A 19,320-nucleotide genomic window follows, 5' to 3' on the forward strand; every position below is an offset into this window, starting at 1 on the left:
GAGTTTTCTATTATGGGTAGTAAATTCAAAAAAATGTCCCACTAAGCAAATAATAATTCCATTTTCGCAAAATACTGATTGCACTTTCCATTAGGTGAAAAGACTTAGAATGAAACAAATATTTAACCTCCTATATTTGGCATAGCTATTTTATAAAAGGGTAGTATACATGTGTGTTTTACGTGTGCAGAATAATAACCTATTTGTGTATCCATATGAAGATACCTTCCCTTCCCCCATTCTTTTTACTGTTTAAAATGAAGGTGTGAAAATTCAAATGCTCTAAACGCTATTTCTTTGTGGTTTTAGTATTTTTTTAGGGAAGGGTGCATTTTAGATCTCACAGGAAAAATGTGGTTCTACAGGTTTTAGAAAGCACAAAACATTATAAGCAACTGGCCTGAAATATTAAGAGATACCTCATTCACTGATTTCTCTCAAGACACATTTGCTCATAATGTGATTTTTTTTAAATCAAATCATTCTGAAATAACAATTCTATATGTACTTGCTAGTAGGAAAGCAAACTAATAATATGGCTTTGTTTTGATAATATTTAACTGAGCTAGAATTAGTTGAATTATTCATTTTTGTCACTAAATGTATGGATCTCCACAGGCTTAACCCACTAATGATAGAAGTTACACAGACATTTGAAATGGGGACCATTCGTAGTTCTCTGAAAAAACAAAGAATCCTAGTAACAGATCTTGGTTGGTTCTCAGATTTTTCATTGAGCGAAAAATGTGGAGTTTCAACTTAGAGTATAGAGTTTTACTTATATGTTTGATCTTATCTGGCTTTTTATGTTTGCAACTAAATCAAATTGTTACAATCTTTGACACTTTAGCAAGTTTGTTCAGCTGTCTATCCTATTTCTTGGGTATCAAATTGATTTCTAAATTGGGTATGCATGCAAAAGCAACAGAAGTTCTAGGTGTGTTTGTATGTGTACTTGGTCATAGATGCATATCAATCTGTACGTGAAAGTGCTGCACCCAAGTGAAATCAAGTCTTTGCATTTGGTGTCATATGTTATATCTTCAACTTTATTAACAAGCATTTGATATTAAAAAATAAAGTATACTTCTGGGAACAATTATATATTGAAGGGCCGCTGAAAAGCTCTCAGCCCAACCAAGACGAGAATGATGTGGAGCCATGAAATTACAAGTTGTTCCACACTTTTCTTGACACTTTTCATTTCATTTCATATCATTGAAATGGAAAATATCAAGAAAAGAGTGGAATAACTTGCAAATTTCATGGCTCCACATCATTCTCTTGTATGCCTATTTGGGAATCAAACATTATTAATATAACAGGCAGCCATAAAATATATTTCACATAAAACTGCAGATTTAGATTTTTCTGCTTTTTGTTTCAAACGCTGAAACATAATTATTTTTTTTTTCTGTAAAGGCTGTTATAGAGTGCTTTTCCAGAGTTTGTAGTCATAAGATTGTGCATTTCATAAAACAAATCTTTTCACTCAAAAAGCTAATGAAAATGATATACTTTTGTTTGCTCTGAGCCTTTTCATAGGATAGCCTGCCAGAAAATATAATTGTTCCCAAAATACCACAAGCAATGCCAGGTCATATCAATGTTAGGCTTTCCATACCATTTTGACCTTTAACTTTGGAGACATTAACCTCATCCATTGCTAACATTATGCAGTAGTGTTTAGTTTTTCAATATTACTAAACTTTTTATAATTTCTAGACAGAATTAATCGGACCTTGTACACAGCAAAACCTGATATGTCAATCTCTGGTAAATGTTTCCCTTTTAACCAGGCTTACCTTTTAACTAGGGCCATGCACATATGATGGGAGAAAAAATCAAACAAAATCAATTTAAATGTGGAGGTGACTAAAAGATTATAGAAATAAGTATTGTGGGTGGGGGGGGGGGGAGGGGGAGTGCAGAAAATTTCTCAGCCCAACCAGCTTCCTAAATTCTGAGCATTATTTTCCCACTATAGCTGAAAAGAGTGTTATCTTATTTCGTTAAGTGCCAATTTGCAGAAAGAATTTCTCTGGGTGGTTGTTTTTCTTTTCTTTTTTTAAAAACATTGTTTCAGGTCATTGATTGAACCATATCCAGTCATTTTCTTCTTGGTTGGGCTGAGAGCTTTTCATCACTCCCTCAGTATAGTTTATACCGCAATATAAAAACTCAATTGACCGTTCTCTTTATCTAGTTGTAAAATAATCATTGATAAACACCATATAGTTAAAACAATATCTCTTTAATAAAACAAAATCATTCAGGGTCTCAGTGCAGAGAGCTCACTTAAAGTATCAACATAGTAGGATAAGCAGCGTTCAGTTTCAGTTCCATAGTTTTTCAAGATCCAAATTAAAATATACTTGAAACTTCAGAAATGAGATAACTTATTAAGGCTAAGAGTGAAATAATCCATCTTGTTATTCACATGTCCATTACTTGAGAACTCTTGGAAAATCCTTATTCTGAAAAAAGGAAGGAATTCAAAGGAAGATAAGTTCTTTTAATTTTGAAAAATACAATTCCCAGTTGTCATAAAAAGAAAATAATCTCTCATGGTCCTCTAAAGTTTATTTTGTAGATAGAGAAATGTGTCCTTAATGTGATGTTACACATCATTAAAATAGAGGTATCATTTGGATGATGAGCATGTCGATTGAAAAGGCCTTTACCTAACCGTCTGTATTTAGGGTTTTTAGGGACTTTTGATGACGACTTGCTGTTTTGGTCTGTCCCAGTATGGTGATGTTTATGTTCATATGTTCTGTAAGTTCTGTTTCCCCATGACTGGAAGTTATAAAAAGCCATTTTCAGCCTTCCGTACAAAGTGATAGATAATTGTTTATTTGTACGTGTTTACTTGTGGGTTTTTTTTTCCCACATCTGCTCCATTATCCATTAATTTTCAGTTCCATTGTTGCAGAACAACTTTTTGTTTTGGCTTCTTTAGGGAGACTTCAAAGGCATTTTGTTAAAAATGTTCATTAACCCATCAATGCCATTTGTTCTCACTGTTGGTGAAACTCAGTATAATAAACATGTAAATCAAGTTTTAGAAATAGTATAGCAGAAGTCTGACCATTTGTGCTTACCTTAACTTTGAAAGTCTTATTGACTGTAACTGTCCCCAAATGTCTTCCTTTAGTGACGCATAAACTCAGTCCTAGTTTGAAAGTGTGCCATTTTCTTTAACTGACTTGGTATCGGAGACTGTTTTAAAACATATATTGTGACTACCAGGTTAAAATAGCAACGATCTAATAAAGAAATTTGTAAAATTAGTTATATCTACATAGCTGTATTTTAGAAATCAGACTGATAATTCAGCAAGAAAACTGTGTTGTCAAAACAATTGAAAAGAAACAATAGGTGACCTAAGTAAGCCAAGTAAGCTAAGTAAGCCAACACTAGGAAAGAAAAACAGAAGCAATAAAGATTATTGAAATATGTTGTTTCCTTGAAATCTTGCTTTAAGAAATGAGCTTGTACTAAGGCCACATACTGGAAAATAAAACATAAAGGATCTTTGAAAAAGCGACCTATTTGAAACTCATCTTAAGTACAGTCATTTACCATTTTCCCCTTTCGAATAAACGAAACAAACTCAGGGCTCATGTTACTAAGGTGCGCTAGCAGTTTTAGCACGCGCTTAGCATGCACTACAATGCCTTGCGCGCTAGACGCTAATGCCTCCATAGAGCTTGCGTTAGTGTTTTTCATTTAGCGTGGGGTTTGCGCACGCTAACCTTCAGCGCATGCTAAAAACGCTAGCGCACCTTAGTAAAAGGAGCCCTCAATTTCTTGTATAAACCTTTGTTTACAGTGTGAGCCCCCCCCCAAAAAAAAACAACAACCCCAAAACCCTAAAATAACCAGGGACAGAAGGGCATCTTCCATGATATCTTCCAGTAGACTGGAATATAACTTGTGTTTGCTCTGAATCGTATTTCTATCAATGCAAACCTATAATTTTTTGGGCTTCACTCACATAGGTAGGTAGGAAATGTGTAAGCGCAGATTTTTACCAAGAGGGTCCCCAAAGACTGCAAAATTCAAATCCACCACGCTGAAGTCATGCACATTCTTCACAAGGACAAACATCAAGTATACTTAGAAGAGACTGCTTTGCCTTTGTCAAGTAATTATAGGCCTTTCTAGTTTTCACAGTTGTACTGATGTAATCTGTGGGTGTTGAGCATAGCCCCAACAATGGCAGTATAAGGAAGTGGGGAAGAGTCCTAATCAGACCACCATTAAGGCTTTCCCTATGAAAAGCATTATATTTAGGATTAATTTATTACTTAGGGGTGCTGAAAAGTTCACAGCCCAGCCAAGAAGAAAATGAGTGGCTAGAGTTCAATCAATGATCTGAAACAATTGGCACTTAACTTGGGATAAACAGTCTTTTCAGTTATAGTGGCAAAATAATGTTCAGAATTTAGCAAGTTGGTTGGTGAGGCTGAGAACTTTTCAGCACCCCTTCGCATTCAGTTATAATTTACCTGGCAGTGACACATGAGTAACATCCACGTTTTAATTCAAAAGTCAAGTTTTTGAGAATTACTAGAAAAGTTGGTGAAATTAAGAACTAAGAAAATAATTAATCTTACCTTTAATTACAAAAATGTTCAATGAAGTATAAACGAAAACATACCAGCCATATCTCCTTATTTCCCTTTAAACTCTTCTTTACTTGTATACTCAGGACTTTAAAGGTAGTAGACTTCCCTAGGAAGAGTTCCTTCACTGATTCCCTATTTCAAATAAAAGGATTTAAGTTGACGTATGACCACGTGAGCACATAATACAGCGCATTATTGTGGCATTTGGAGCGGAGACCCAGGCTGGCTTCGGCTGTGATTACGCTTTTCCAGTTTCTGTTGAGAACAAGAGCTTTCCTTCTACCCCCCACCCCCCTCCTTAAGAGCTTTCCAGTTCGATTGCAATATTTAGTCCTTATGGAAAGATTTTTTTGCAAGCTGAGGGGACGAGATGCTTCGTTAAAAGGATGGACTTTATTTTAAGGTATATCCGTTGATTGTTCATTAATGTGGTGAGTTATTGCTGTTCAAGGCAAAGGTCAGTAGAAAGGCTTAAGGGTGTGTGTATGGAAATCAAGTCTAGTTTCCCTTTTGTTTCTTGCTTACTGAAGACAATATCGAGCTAAGAGTAAGAAACAGATTGGTAGCTTTTCAACTATTGTCATTTTAGCTTTGTCTCTTTGTTAACTTTCAATGTGCTGCATCCTAACTGCATTTTTTTTTGAGTGAAATGGCATGAAGGACCAAGCGTGTGCTAAAAATGTATTTCATACTTAAAAGAAACATAAAACCAGATGCATTTTATTACTGAGTATGAGCGATTGATATTGAAAGGTTAAATTCATAGTTATGCTAGGTTTCTTCCATTTTTCTAGAGGTACTTATTTGTCCTTAATTTTCCATCCTGCTTGCCTCGTTCCTAAATTAGCACAAAGGTTCTCAAATAGTGAATTAACATCAAGAACAAAACCCACATTGGTTTTTGTTCATATTCTTTGTGAATTATAAAACTGAACTATTAGGGAAATCAATTATTTTATGACCACTCATTTCCTATACCTAAAAAAACCCATAATGTTCAGCTTTAGTATTTAAAAACTGAGTCATAAAGACTGAATAAGCCTATTTTGGGGGAATCAAAATGCTTTCAATTCGGATGGTAAGAAATGTATATCTAACTCCTGCTTGTAAAACAACGTTAATAGCCTGCTATTTTGGGAATTAAAACATATATTAAATAGAAGAAGCGAGAGAGTGCCTTGTGTTATACAAAGGTCCAAATGTTATACACAATTGCATCCATCAGTGGGTTCAGCTTTGGAAAAGGTCAGAGTGTGGAGATTTGATTTATGTATCTAGTGAGCTGGGGCAGCAACCCTGGCCAGCTAAAGCTTCTGTACCACAAGCTTTAAATGTTGTCCAACGTTACTGGACAGCTATTGCATACAAATAAAGGTTAATAAAAACAAGCAAAAATATATCAGGTAATATATTTTTTATTGGACTAAATACATTTCTTGACTAGCTTCTGGAGCTAACACTCTTCCTCAGGACATCTACTGACACGATTTCTTAAAATCTAAACATTATTATGTAACGATCTAATAAAATATATAATATAACCCAATGCTACCATAACATATCCTTTCATTGGGTATCTAAAAGTATCTAATTGCTGATAAGAGATTTTGTGGTTGTTATCCAGGAGAACTCTTACTAGTCTATATATGAACTATTATAATGAGGTTTTATTCAAAGAAAATATATAATATTTTCCATGATAACTATATAATAAACCATAGAAATTTCCCACAAGAGTAGTCATGATAGTTTTTGTGGGTAATAAAGAAGACTTTCTTAACTAATTATAGCATTCACATATACATTGTTAAAAGTGTATATATATATATTTTTAAAAATAAATGATGCACAATTACTGGTATAGGTGTTTAACTGATTAAAAGTTGTCTTAGAAAAATTGTAAGAAAATTTCGAGTTTTAATTGTAGCGCAATTACTTGTCAGCATTTTTCTGTGATTTATGACCCATTTTGTGCATTCTGACTCAGTTAAAGCGCTCATAAATAATAAAGTTTCATTGGAAGCCTGCAGATCAAGCCTAGATGCCAAATTATTTTATTAATAGTTTAATGCTTTTGTAAATACCTACCATCTAGCAAGAAAAATAAAAATATTTTTAGTACAAAATGTGCAGTTTTTGTATGATTATAAAATATAAATTGAATGGAGTTTCAGCAATATTTTTATTTTAACCTTCATCATGCGGTATAATTGAAAGTTAGCCTGTTATTTTGTTCAGTGCGATTTCTCCCTCATTTATATTTTTGGATGGGGAAAATATAACTTTTACTTGTATTTTTGCTATAAAGCATTTAAGTCCAGTGTTTTCTGCAATTTTTCAGTTGTTCTCTTTCCTTTTTGTAGGTATGTGGAATATATTTTTGATAGAGCAAGCTCTTTAAAATTATATGTTAAAAATCAAACTTATATACAATTTATTTATTTTTTTTACTAAGGCCAACTATGTTTTTGGTTACATATTAGGAAACATTGCAATTACATCTATTACAAGCAACAATATGATCCATTTATCATTTTTTACAATGCAGTTAACAAATTTAAAACCTTTTTAAAGCAATAATTAGAATACACAATGCAACACACCCAGATGGTCATATACACTTGTGTATGTGCTAATTGCATTAACAGCAAATAGCTGAAATATGTATGATTGTTTTTATAAACATTTAATCTCAATGTATGGGCCTATGTAGAAGAATCACAGAAAAGAAACACATTTGGCCTTACAATAAAGGAAGTTACTATTGGAAATTAGAATGAGTTTTAGCAAGCTATTTTTCAGTACCGCCAAGTTTTTAAAGAAGTGGACAAAAGGATTTTTTTTGTTCCTGCCGCTCCTAATGCTTAAATTTCTTTGCTCATGGTCTCTGAATTAGAGAACTAGGGGAGAAAGGCGATTCAGCAGTTTAAAAACAAAAGTGAGGAGGTTGATTATTCACCACAGCAGCTTTTGGTCAAATGGAACATTAAAAGGTTTGTTTGAAAAAAAAAAAAAAAAATGCATACGCGTGAATTTTTGCCCCTTCTTCCCTCCTACGCTGCCTTGTTCCTCCTTTCATGTTGGACCATCTCAATAAGGCAAAGGAAGCAGTGTTCTCTGGTTTAGTGCTGTTTACAGCTTTGCTACATGAAGTCATAAATCTTGCCGAGTCATAAATGCCAAAAAAAAAAAGTATGCACAGTAGACCACAGTGGCCTCATAGTTTTTCCTTTTTAAAATAATTTCTGGTTTTCTTATCGTGTATGCTTATATCATGTTGTTTTTGTTCCAAAGTGACACTTGATTTCTCTCCTCTGCATAAGGCCCATTCTTATTTTTTAGCGCCTCAGTTAACCAAATAATAAATATATTTTGTAATAATTTTACATCTTTCTTTTATTGCATTAGAAATTTCCTTCAGCTAATCTGGGATCCTTTAACGATTTGACTATGATGATGATGATTATTATTATTCTGTGCACTTGTGATCGAGAACAATTGTTTGTAGCTGTTGCTGATGCTTGGCGAGGCGGAGGGATTTTTATAAAAGAGCAGTCCTAAATTAGATAGGCAGAGAGAAAAATATTTGTTTCAGGATATTTTTGTTTTCCTGATTATCTAAAATATAACAAAATATTGAAGAGAATATTAATGATATAGTGTTTCCATGAAAAGAAAAATGAATACAGTACTGAGGTTGATTCATAAACATCCTGCAACCCTATCCTAATCAATTTTGTTAGCATATATAGACTTTTATATTTAGTTAGAAAATAGCTCATTTAAAACGAAAAGATCGGTAAGACTGACCCTGTGTGAGATCCGCTTCTGTGTTCATTAGCATAATTTTCCTGGACTTTAGTGACGCCTGGGTTCTGGGAGAACTGGCACCCCCCCCCCACTCTCTCCCCTCCCCCCCTTCACTCCGCGCCCTCCCCATTCCCCAGACTTCCAAACAAGGGGGACTCTGTTTTGGAAGCAGTCTGTTAGCGTGTAATATTCGTAAGAAACATACCCTTTTTTTCCTGTGGCATTACACTAGGAAAGCCCTGTGAGTTGATATATCTTATCTCGGTGACCAGGTCGCCCTCGAGTAACCCTAGGGGTTGTCCAAGTTGAGTCAGACATTTTTTTTCCCTTCATCTCTCTCCGAGCAGTACGCTGCTCTCATCTTGCCTTTACTTTCTGCTCGGTGCTCCAGGCTGATGCACAGACAGTACAGTACAGTAAGAGAAGTTCGGGTCCTTCAGCAAATATAGAAGTGTTTTTGGGGAGGATCTCGGAGTTCTATCGATTGTATCGTCGAATGCCAGGATTGTGTGCCTTGTTCCGCGTCAGTCGTCAGAAGTAAAGGTAAGCAGGCCAGAAATCCTCTCGCACTCCTGAATGGTGGAGTTTATGTCCCAGTGATTTATGACCGCAGACTTAAATCTCGGTTCAAGAAGAGTTCACAAGCTCCAGCTTCCTTTCAGTCAGTGACTGATACCCTTAGACTTCGAATTCAAGCTGTTTTCGTCTCTCTTCTCTTAAGTTTTGCTTTTGTCTTTCGTGAAATCTAGTGGAAATTACCTCTCTTTAGGTATTCGCGTTAGGTGTTCGCTTCGTCTGAATTTTGCCATGCATAGGGTGAAGGGGGGGTTCAGAAACAATGTCCCAGCTTTCTTTAAAGAAACTGACTTGTCTTTGGTAAATGTTTGCAATGGTGTTTTCCAAACCGCTGTTGCAGCATCTACACCTCTTTCATTGCTTTCGGCGCTTAGGTGAATGTTAAAAAAAAAAAAAAAAAATGCCTTTGATATAACAAATGGAGAGAGTAGGTGGTGTGATAACTCTAACTGCCCAGCTTTTGACACTTGCTTGTAAGAAAAGTACAAACCCCCCTCCCAAAAAAAAAACAAAAACTCTGATGCCAGCAGTCAAGTCCCTTACATCTCATTGGGGGTTTCAAAACTTTGTTCTACATTTACCTACAATTAAAATGTTAAACTTTTTGGAGATGCAGCTGGTCCCTGTTCCTCAGTATTTACTTTTAATCTTTATTTTGTCTTATAGAAATATTACACTGAATAGGGCTGTGCAATATAAGCTTCCAAAATATGGAGAGTTTGCTGGCTTTTCATTTTTAGGCTTGAGAAATTGACTAGAAATCTTTCTCTCTCTCTCTTTTTTAAAATCAAGATTCGACTTAGCTGCCTATAGGACTTTAGTTGTTAGTCAGAGTTTAAATCAAGTCCTGAAATTGTAATGCGTTTACTGAATCGTTCAATTAAATTTGGCCTGAGGTGTCTGGCTAAGCATTTTCAGATGAAGACACTTGCGATAGTAAAGATTCATTTTTGAATCCTGTGCTCAAAAATGAGTTAGATTGGACTTACTTTGTATTTTCGTAACTATTCAGTCTGTTTGTCTGTTTATCTATCTGTCTAGCTCAGTAGATGAAGTCGCACGAATACTCCCGGGCCCCCTAAACCCACGGATTCATTCATTTTATGGGATGTTATGGTTTTTAATTATAGAACTGGAGAATTAATTGTGTATGGCTTCCCTATGACGATCATAAGGCAGAAACACAAAAGACTGGTGTTCCTCTTTCCCCACTTCTAGAAGTGTATCAAATATATAATTTTGATAAATAACAAAGAGCTACACTGCTGACCTCCACAGCCGCATAATCTTAACTAAAAAAAATGATGGATTGCAAAATATATCCACATCTATATATTTACATACAAGAATACAGATTTGATCTTTATTTTTGCAAGCTTTAATGTAAACATTTGCAGAGCCGTTTTGATCAGGTTACAGAGGAGTTTGGATGGGTTTGAAATTTCAAAAGGCAATCTTTAACTTTTCGGGATCTCACTTCTGCATTATCATATAATAGGTTTTACTTAGCAGCTCCCATAACTGAGTATTTTGGGACGGACAAAAAGTGAGTTCGTGGAAGGATTCGCACCAACTTGGAGAAGTATTTTATGGTTTGTATTTCAATCCTCTCTCTTCGACCAAATGACCCCCATACATCAAATTACATAGCAGTTTCTAAGACAGAACCTATTATCTTAAGGTTGGAAGGAAAGTTCAAGCCGTGGTCATGGAGATGAACGCTGGTTTTTCTGGTTTGTGGTGTTTTTATTTCAGTCCGTCAAGTTATAACAGGTAAAATTTGATAGTGTGTAGAAAAACTGTGGCACTTAAATATCACTGCACCACTCTTGATTTTTTGATGCACTTGAATAAATGTTTAATTATTATTTATTTATATATTTTTTTAAAATAACATAAGGTCCTTATTTTCTTCTAGAGGATGAAATGAATATATTTTTTTCTCTCCTTCTTACTATTGAAAGAAACCACAGCCCCCTTTTCAGTTTAAGATGTTTGACATACTGGTTAAATTATTACATGTTGGAAACTTGTAAACAATACAGCATCAGGGCCCGAGCACTTTGGTTCCGTTCCAGACCATAGCTTTACAATTTAGTGTTTCAGACTTATGGTGAGTAAACCTTTTTGAATGCGTCCAATATTTGTTATACATCTTTCTGTTTACATTAAAAGATAACTAGGATATAGGCCTGCATCAGTAAAGCAAACAGCCCTGGAGTCGGTGAGCTCAATATTCCCTCACATGCTCAGGATTAGCAGAAATTAGCCAGTCTTGAGTAAACCTATGACATCTTTACTACAATTTTCAAAGCAGAACCTCAGCGTTTGATGTTTACCAGACGTTCTAGAGTTAAAAGAAAATTGCAGAAATATGTTGCTGAATCCGTAGGTATTTGTAACAGTGGTATATTTGTTTTAAACTTTTCTGTGTGTATTGTTTCACATTTTAAAATACCGATGTATTGAACGAAACAGTTCTGGTTTGCATTCGTTGAACGATTTAAAAAGAAGTATCCAGTAGTGGAACTGTACCACATATTCATTCTTCCACAACAATGGCAAAGGAATACGGAAACAGGACATAGTTAAAATACATGTTTTCTTTGATCAAGCTTATCTGTATGTGATCTGCAAATATCCTACCGTCCTCCCTTTGTGCTAAATGCTAAAACTTCCGTGAATCGGCTTCTAATGTAAATCCCTACACAGCACCATCTCCAGCTGCAGTTAGCCAAATATTTGTAGCTGCAAGTAAATTCAAGCAGCTTTTATATCGAACCCCCCTCAGCCTCAGGCCAAGTCATGCTGCTAAATATTGCTGACCACTTTTTCTTTTATGGCTTTCATGTCACTTAGCTATTGAAAGTAAGATGGATTTGTGCTATTTCTTCACTATAGTGTGCTTTTTATACACCCTAGGTCTATCCTAAGAGGCCATTGGAGGAGAAACGTCATGTGACAGAGGGGTGCCAATGTTATTCTTTACGGGTGTCAAGACCCTGTCAGTTTGTGAAATAAATATTGGGAAACAACGAAATGCAAAAAGCGACCTACTACGACAGCTCTGCAATCTATGGTGGCTACCCCTACCAAGGAGCAAATGGTTTCACTTATAATGCCAGTCAGCAGCAATATCCTACGTCTTCATCTCTGGTGGAAACGGAATATCATCGACCCGCTTGCTCTTTGCAGTCACCTGGCAGCATTGTGTCCCACCACAAGGCCAATGAAATCAATGAGAATTGCATGAGGACCATCAATAATCAATCTAGTCAGCCCCCAACCATTTCAGATCAGCAAGAGCGGCCGCCTCCTGCACAGCCTGTATTGCCACCTCCCCCCTCTGTCTCACCACCTCAAAATGCCAGCAGCCATCCTGCCTCAGCCAGCACTACCAAGTCTACAAATATTACATCACCCACCATGTCTAAACAAATATTTCCCTGGATGAAAGAGTCTCGCCAAAACACTAAGCAGAAAACAGGCAGTTCCAGTTCAGGTAAAGAAAAATGCATTTCAATTCTGAATCATAGCACTTGCTTTCCAAATAATTGTACTACCTAGAGTCTTCAAAGGCTAAAAGTGATCTTGTTTTTAATCTTCTGATATAATCTTGGGAAAAGAGAACCCTAATGTTAGATTATAAACTTTAAAGATCCCCCTTTTACCAAAAGGTGCTTCTTACAGCACTCTGATCGTGGAAAGACTGTTTATAAATACTATTTCAAGTATTTGTTCCCTCTTTGTTTCTGGATCTGGCAAACAAAATCACAATTATTACCATTTAGGATAAATAGCCCATAGGCCAATAGTTCCAAGGAATCACAGACTGTATATCTCCTAATCAGGTTGTTGTTGTTTTTTTTTTGCCTGGATACAAAGGCCTGGCCTTTTTCAACCACACAGTGTAAGTAACAAAACTGACCTGCCAGTTTGGAAATGTATCACAAATGGAATATTCTGCCATAGAGGAAGATTTGAATTTGCCTTGTTGCATTCCTCTAATTCTTGCTATGTGGTTACTGATTTCCATTTCTAAGCTGAAATACAAAAAAACACAAAAACACACCAAAACTTATCATTATCCTAAGCAGTTGGATAGTTTATCAACTTGGTGTAAATAACTGAGTCTTAAAAGTACTATGCAAACACACTGTTACTGATAAAGCAAACACTAATTTTAGTCTTTAGCCATTTTCTGTACATGTGCCAATATTGCAATGAGAGAAATGCAGTTTTACAGTTAAAAATAAGCCCTTATATTACAGAGAGCACTGCAGCTGAGTCAGTGAACTTCTCTCTTCCCCTCCCCCTATTTCTATATCAGTAGGTGTAGTGAATATAATTTTACAACCAAATGCGTTCATTAGAATTTGTATTTGACCCTTCTCTCATTCTGTACCTGACAGAAATACAAAGGGAAGGGGGAGGAGCTATTATGGATGTAGCTTAAACCTTTTCATAACAGCTCAAGGTTAGCAACATTCAGGGTCTTTATTCTCTTCCTGTAACATATCTAACAAAATAATTATTTTTAAATATCAGTATCAGCTAGATTTCTCCAATATCAATTTGCCTACTTATGTACTGTGTAGCCTTTTCTGTAGGATTTTATTCCTGGATCTCTTACTTAACAGCAATACATATTGTTTCTAACTTTTATTGTCCTTTTACAATAAAAGGTATTCCTCTCTTATTACAACACTCCTTATTTTGTTTTGTTGATGCTCCTTAGCATTTCAGGCTACATATAAGGGCAATGAAACACCTTGTAGTTTGGGGTGGAGATGGGGTGGGAGTGAGCCTAGGAGCAAACAAATCAACCTCCATACTTGCTCCCCCAAATTCCTAGTTGCTGATGTCCTATTGGGCAAAATGTTTGCATGGTCATGGTGTATCCCATTCTACTGCATATACGAGTAACTATGTAGACATTTTTCAACTATCAGTAGGATGTCTGAATGGGATTACAATGAAGATCAACACAGGTACATCCAAAGTTGCTAAGACTGGAAATAGTGGGAGTGGCTAATTTAAAGAAAAGTAAAAAGCATGAGAAACTGACTTTTAAGACATTAATTTTAAGTCAGCGCCACTTAAGAGATCTTAATTGTGTTTCTTGTTTTATCATTTCCAACTGATTTATCTAATTTTTAAAAAATATTGTTGCTTTGGCAGCAATGTTTGCCAAATGCATAGCTTAGTTATGTAAATGGGTATAAGAGGCCACTTTGGAAGGCTTGCATAACATTTGAATGCATAAATAATTAGTTTATATGTAGAAATTATGGAACATACCCAAGCAACAATTTTAGAAAAGCTGATCTTGTGTGTGTCCAAAGCATGCAAAAAGTACAAAAGGGTGTGATCTGCTGTGGTTTGGGTGCGCCTGAGAACTATGAATTTATTCCTATATTGAAAGAAAAAAATAATTACTTGTCTACTTAATAAAATCAAAATGTCAGTATTTACATCCACTCCACTGCATATGTATGTCTGCTGAATATGCTTGTGGACTTGGAATATGGAAGAGTAAGGGGGGAGGGGAGCTCACCATGCTGGTATTAAATACCACCTCCAAAATCCTTAAATATGTATTTTGTAGTTTGGTTCCTTCAGCAGCTCTCCATAGATGTACAGCTTTGTAAAATCAGGCACTTACTTGTGTAAACTGCAGCAGTTACACAGGCAATATGTAAATTCATAGGTTGCATGCACAAGGGCCACTACTTATACATTCAAAACCCAGTGATACCACTTTCTTTTTGTTTCTTTGTAAACTAGCCATTCCAGTCATACATGTCATCTAACACAGATATATTTCCTGTGGTCTTGCAGGGGTTATTTATTTATCTTATCTGCAAATCAGCTGCCATACTTTGCAAATTTTGAATATCCTAACCCATGCAAAATTGGGTTTTATGTGTTTTTAAATATATATCACCCTACATAATTGTAGCTAATTTAAAGTACAGTTATTACTTATTTTTGCATCCTGTATCTAGCAATGTTTTATTTTCAGTCTTAACTAGATTGATGTGGGACACCAATATCCTTTAAAAGGGAAATAATTTCCATTAGAACTGGTGTCAGTGGGAAGGTCTCAGTTTGAAAGTTACTTATTGCTTGTAATTCAAATATGTTAATTGGAAAACAGTGTGCATTGAACATGTACTCGCCATCTGGGAAAGCAATTGTGAACTCTTAAAGATATTGCCACATTCAAAGCAGAAGTATTATGAAAAATGGCAATGCAGTTCAAAGTTAACATCATTATAGTCCTATTTTGTGTTGGTGTTTACGTCATTCATGAAAAAAAAAAATGTTAGTATGTAAAGGTTTTTGAAAATACTTAATATTTGACCACTGCCTCCATTGTGACTTAAAGAAGGCTGGAGACTTGGCTGTGCTGATCTTTCATGCTGCTATGAATTTTAGGAATTCAATAGAGAATAGTTTGATATAAAGTGCACACCTTATATTCCAGCAGAGTGTGAAAAGATAAGAGACAAAAATATATTAATCAAAAGAAATGTGATGCAGGACACCAAGAGAAAAGTGACAAGAGTTTGGTAATCTAGCCAATGTATCTAGGTGTAATTGCATTCATATTTTCAAATGATTAGGCTGCCAGGGAAAGGCTTTTCTTTTTAGAACATCTAATTGCATATCAGGACTCTGCACCTGCAAACAGTTTAGTATCTTTAACCAAATTTATACATATGATCCTCTTGTTGTTTTTGGACAGTTGAGTTATACATACGTCTTTACTTTTTTAATTTATCCAGGGGAAAGCTGTGCTGGTGATAAGAGCCCTCCAGGGCAAGCATCTTCCAAAAGGGCTCGCACAGCCTATACAAGTGCTCAGCTGGTAGAACTGGAAAAGGAATTTCACTTCAACAGATATCTTTGCAGGCCAAGACGAGTAGAGATGGCTAATTTACTTAATCTCACCGAAAGACAAATCAAAATATGGTTTCAAAACCGCAGGATGAAATATAAAAAAGATCAGAAAGGGAAAGGCATGATGACCTCATCAGGAGGACAGTCCCCCAGCAGAAGCCCGGTTCCACCATCAACTGCTGGAGGATATCTGAACTCTATGCATTCTTTAGTAAACAGCGTTCCATATGAGCCACAGTCACCACCACCATTTAACAAGCCTCATCAAAATGCATATGGCATACCTACTTCCTATCCAGCTCCTCTCAATAATTGCCCTCCTCCTCAAAAGCGGTATACAGGAACAGCAGCTGTTACTCCTGACTACGATCCTCATCCTCTTCAAAGCAACAGTAGTTATGGAAATCCTCATATACAGGGAAGCCCCGTCTATGTCGGTGGCAACTATATGGATACCATGACTAATTCTGGGCCTTCCATCTTTGGCTTAACACATCTCCCTCACCCTTCTGCCAGTATGGACTACAGTGGGCCTGGTCCAATGACTAGTAACCACCATCATGGACCTTGTGATTCACATCCAACATACACAGACCTTACGTCTCATCATCCTTCTCAGGGAAGAATTCAGGAAGCTCCCAAGCTGACTCACCTGTAATGGACAAGTCACTTGTAATGGAATATGGGTTATCAACATTTTTTAAACTCTTTCCACCCTTCTTTCTTTTATCCTTTGATAATGCGTTTTTATAGTTTATGTGAGGTAGCAATATTTGTTGCTTGAATTGCCTTTTAGTTTTCTCTAGTGTTCTCTTTACTCTTGAACTATCTAGCCTTGTAGCTCCTTCAGGAGTACTGAAGGCTTTATATTTTAACTTCTACACTTTTATCAAAACAGGGTATTTGAACAAATTTTCAAAAAAAAAAAAATCTTCAATGTAAATTTGTTCATGCATTATTTATCCCACAGGGGAGCAATTTACGAATTATATTGCACTTCTTTTAAATAGCAAGAAAAAAAAATCAAAGGCGCTTGAACAGGGGCTCCCTGAACAATTATTAATATGTGTATGTCTTTTAGTGTGTGTGCTGGTGAATGTTTGGATTTATTTATTATTTTCTTTTCTATTTTTTTTTTTTTTTTTTTGCAAAAATTGAATACTCTTACATGTTTAAATATTATTTATCCCCCATCTGTCATATTTATAAAACATGTACCCCAAATATTCAGGATCTGATATGAGCCTTGTACCTAATGGCTTATTAGCAAATCTAGGGATTTCTAGTGAAAAAGAAATAAATAACCCACTCAATAAAAATAACGATGCAATAAACCCCAGAGAAATCAAGCTATGAATAAGCTATATTTGTGTCTGTGATGGCCACCTATACTGAAAATTCTGTAAAGGTTAAAAATTAAACATATGTTTCTATGGTTATACATTCCTTGCTGCTCACCTTCTGATAAAAAAAAAAAAATAAAGTTTTTATTCTGAATAACAAAGTGTAAAGAAAATTTTATTGGCAAACCAAGCAAAACAACAAGAAAAGTGTGAAATCCAGTTTTACTGAGACTGGAATATATAGATATTCGTACAATGAGAAAAGAAAATAGATTGCATTTGCTTTCATGAGGTTCTTGTTCATTACTAAAGTTCTTATTTTTCAGAGAACGTCACTGTTACCTTATCTATAACAAAATCTCAGAAATAGCTCCATATCTCCAAATATCCCTTCACGAGAAACAAGGCCGGGATAAGTCCCTTTGTTTTTAAAGATTGCTAATTGTACAAGGGCAGCTGTGGGTCTAGATCAGCAAACAGTATTGACGAGGAATTAGGTATCCAGTTAAAGAGAAGGCTAGATATGTTTCACTGAAACATTGGGTTCATTCCAGGAAAAAAGAAACAATACGTAGCTAAAATATTGGTCAAAAGCAGTAATTGAGAAGAATCTCTACTGAGAATTTCGATGCTATTCATAGCAGTGGGCGAGAGAAAATCTGGTTGCAATTGAGAAAATGGAGAGAAGGCGGTTGCTGCTGAGTACTGAGTCCTGATTGTGGTAAAGCGCCATGTTGGGTTAATCTCTTTCAGGCTTCAGGCTGCAGCCCCCGCTCAGAAACATCCGTCCATATGGGAAAGGGCTCTTTTCTCTTCTGTACTGTGAGCTGTGAAAGGCACAGAGATTTCCACTCCCACAGTTTTTCTTCCAGTGTCAAAATGCTTCAATGACTGCAAATGTGCTATAACAGAAATAAACAGAAACTCTAGATAAACCACAATAAAATTAGGAAATAAACCTATTAAATACATCAGTGACACCTAAGAAAGCATACATGTAATGCTGGTACTGTATGCAAAAAGCAAACTCAAAAATATATATTGATGTACAAAATAGCAGAAGGGAGGCAAAAAAATAAATAAATAAAGGTTTACAGTACTTCATTTATTGAATACACGTAGTTTTACAGAGAATAGGTACCTCCTAAATCAGGCCTCATCCAACATTATGAAAGGTAAAAAAGATTTTATTTAGAAAATGTGACAATTTCTTGTTTCCATCCCAGACTAAAAATAAAAGAACCTTAAACAGTTTTGGCCTTTTGTCTCTGCCTTGCTATAGTGATAGCCATGAGACACATATAGAAAGGTAGAAAGTGGCAGACGGATAAATATAGAAGGATTAAAACGGATGTATAAAAGATTAATACACTTTGCAGACTGGCTATTATCTAAATTACTTTATTTTACTGGCAGAATATGCTTGTATATATGAATAGGCAAATAAGCATTAATCAATTTATTTCGCCAATCATATTTGCATACCACAAATACCATTGTAGCTTCAAAAAAGATTGTTGAACAGAAATTCTATCTACCAATTCATATTTTCTCAGGTATGATCAGTTGCATATGTGTTTAACTATATATGCACACGCAAATATTTAGTGGTAAATAAATTTTTTTAAAAAGATAAAAATATAGATAAAAGGCCGCCATTTTGTTTACAGTCTTAAAAGTTAGTAAGGCATAACCTATGCTATTAATGTGGAAATCATTCCACATTTCATTGTGAGAATTTGAAACAAAATTCTAAATGCAACATCATATTCTAATATTCGGAGTGATCTTTGAATATGCTGACAACGGATATCTGAAAAAAAAAAATCAGAAATGGCAGCGTTTATCATTTTCGATTTGGAAAAACATCGCTTCTTAACAAGCTATAGCATAATAATAACATATCGAAGAAAATTAAAATATATAAAATAGCTATTTTAGCTCCTTATGTTTCTGTTTCGTTTGTAATTTGTGGAGACTTTGTAAGATTGGCAGAATAGAAGTTAATGCGAATGATTAAAAACATAACATTTTAAAAAATCCTTTCTTCC

At 35.4% G+C, this 19,320-nt stretch overlaps 1 protein-coding gene and 1 long non-coding RNA gene across 6 annotated transcripts in view; one reads left to right on the plus strand and one right to left on the minus strand.

Annotated features, from left to right (window-relative positions):
• HOXA3 (homeobox A3) overlaps nt 1–17,483 on the plus strand; it is a 53,086-nt gene extending 35,603 nt beyond the window's left edge. For 2 of the 4 annotated variants that reach the window (XM_033930775.1, XM_033930776.1), the window contains exons 3-4: nt 11,943–12,522; nt 15,812–17,483. In XM_033930775.1, the coding sequence (XP_033786666.1) occupies nt 12,060–12,522; nt 15,812–16,584 (1,236 nt within the window). In that variant the 5' untranslated portion in view covers nt 11,943–12,059 and the 3' untranslated portion in view covers nt 16,585–17,483. Of the gene's footprint in view, nt 1–4,938; nt 5,038–8,785; nt 8,988–11,942; nt 12,523–15,811 lie in introns of those variants that run through there. The other 2 variants (XM_033930778.1, XM_033930777.1) reach the window with 2 other exon arrangements.
• LOC117354043 lies at nt 2,236–8,790 on the minus strand. 2 transcript variants are annotated; one of them, XR_004538101.1, is made up of 3 exons: nt 8,650–8,790; nt 4,667–4,766; nt 2,236–3,269 (listed from the first exon to the last, which is right to left on the minus strand). It is a non-coding gene; the product is annotated as an uncharacterized LOC117354043 (long non-coding RNA). The 2 variants fall into 2 exon arrangements; XR_004538102.1 differs by having other exon boundaries at nt 2,236–3,222; nt 4,623–4,766.
• Nucleotides 17,484–19,320: the final 1,837 nt, after the last annotated feature.

This window comes from Geotrypetes seraphini, chromosome 2 (genome assembly GCF_902459505.1).
Source record: "Geotrypetes seraphini chromosome 2, aGeoSer1.1, whole genome shotgun sequence".
Classification (NCBI taxonomy): Eukaryota; Metazoa; Chordata; class Amphibia; order Gymnophiona; family Dermophiidae; genus Geotrypetes; species Geotrypetes seraphini.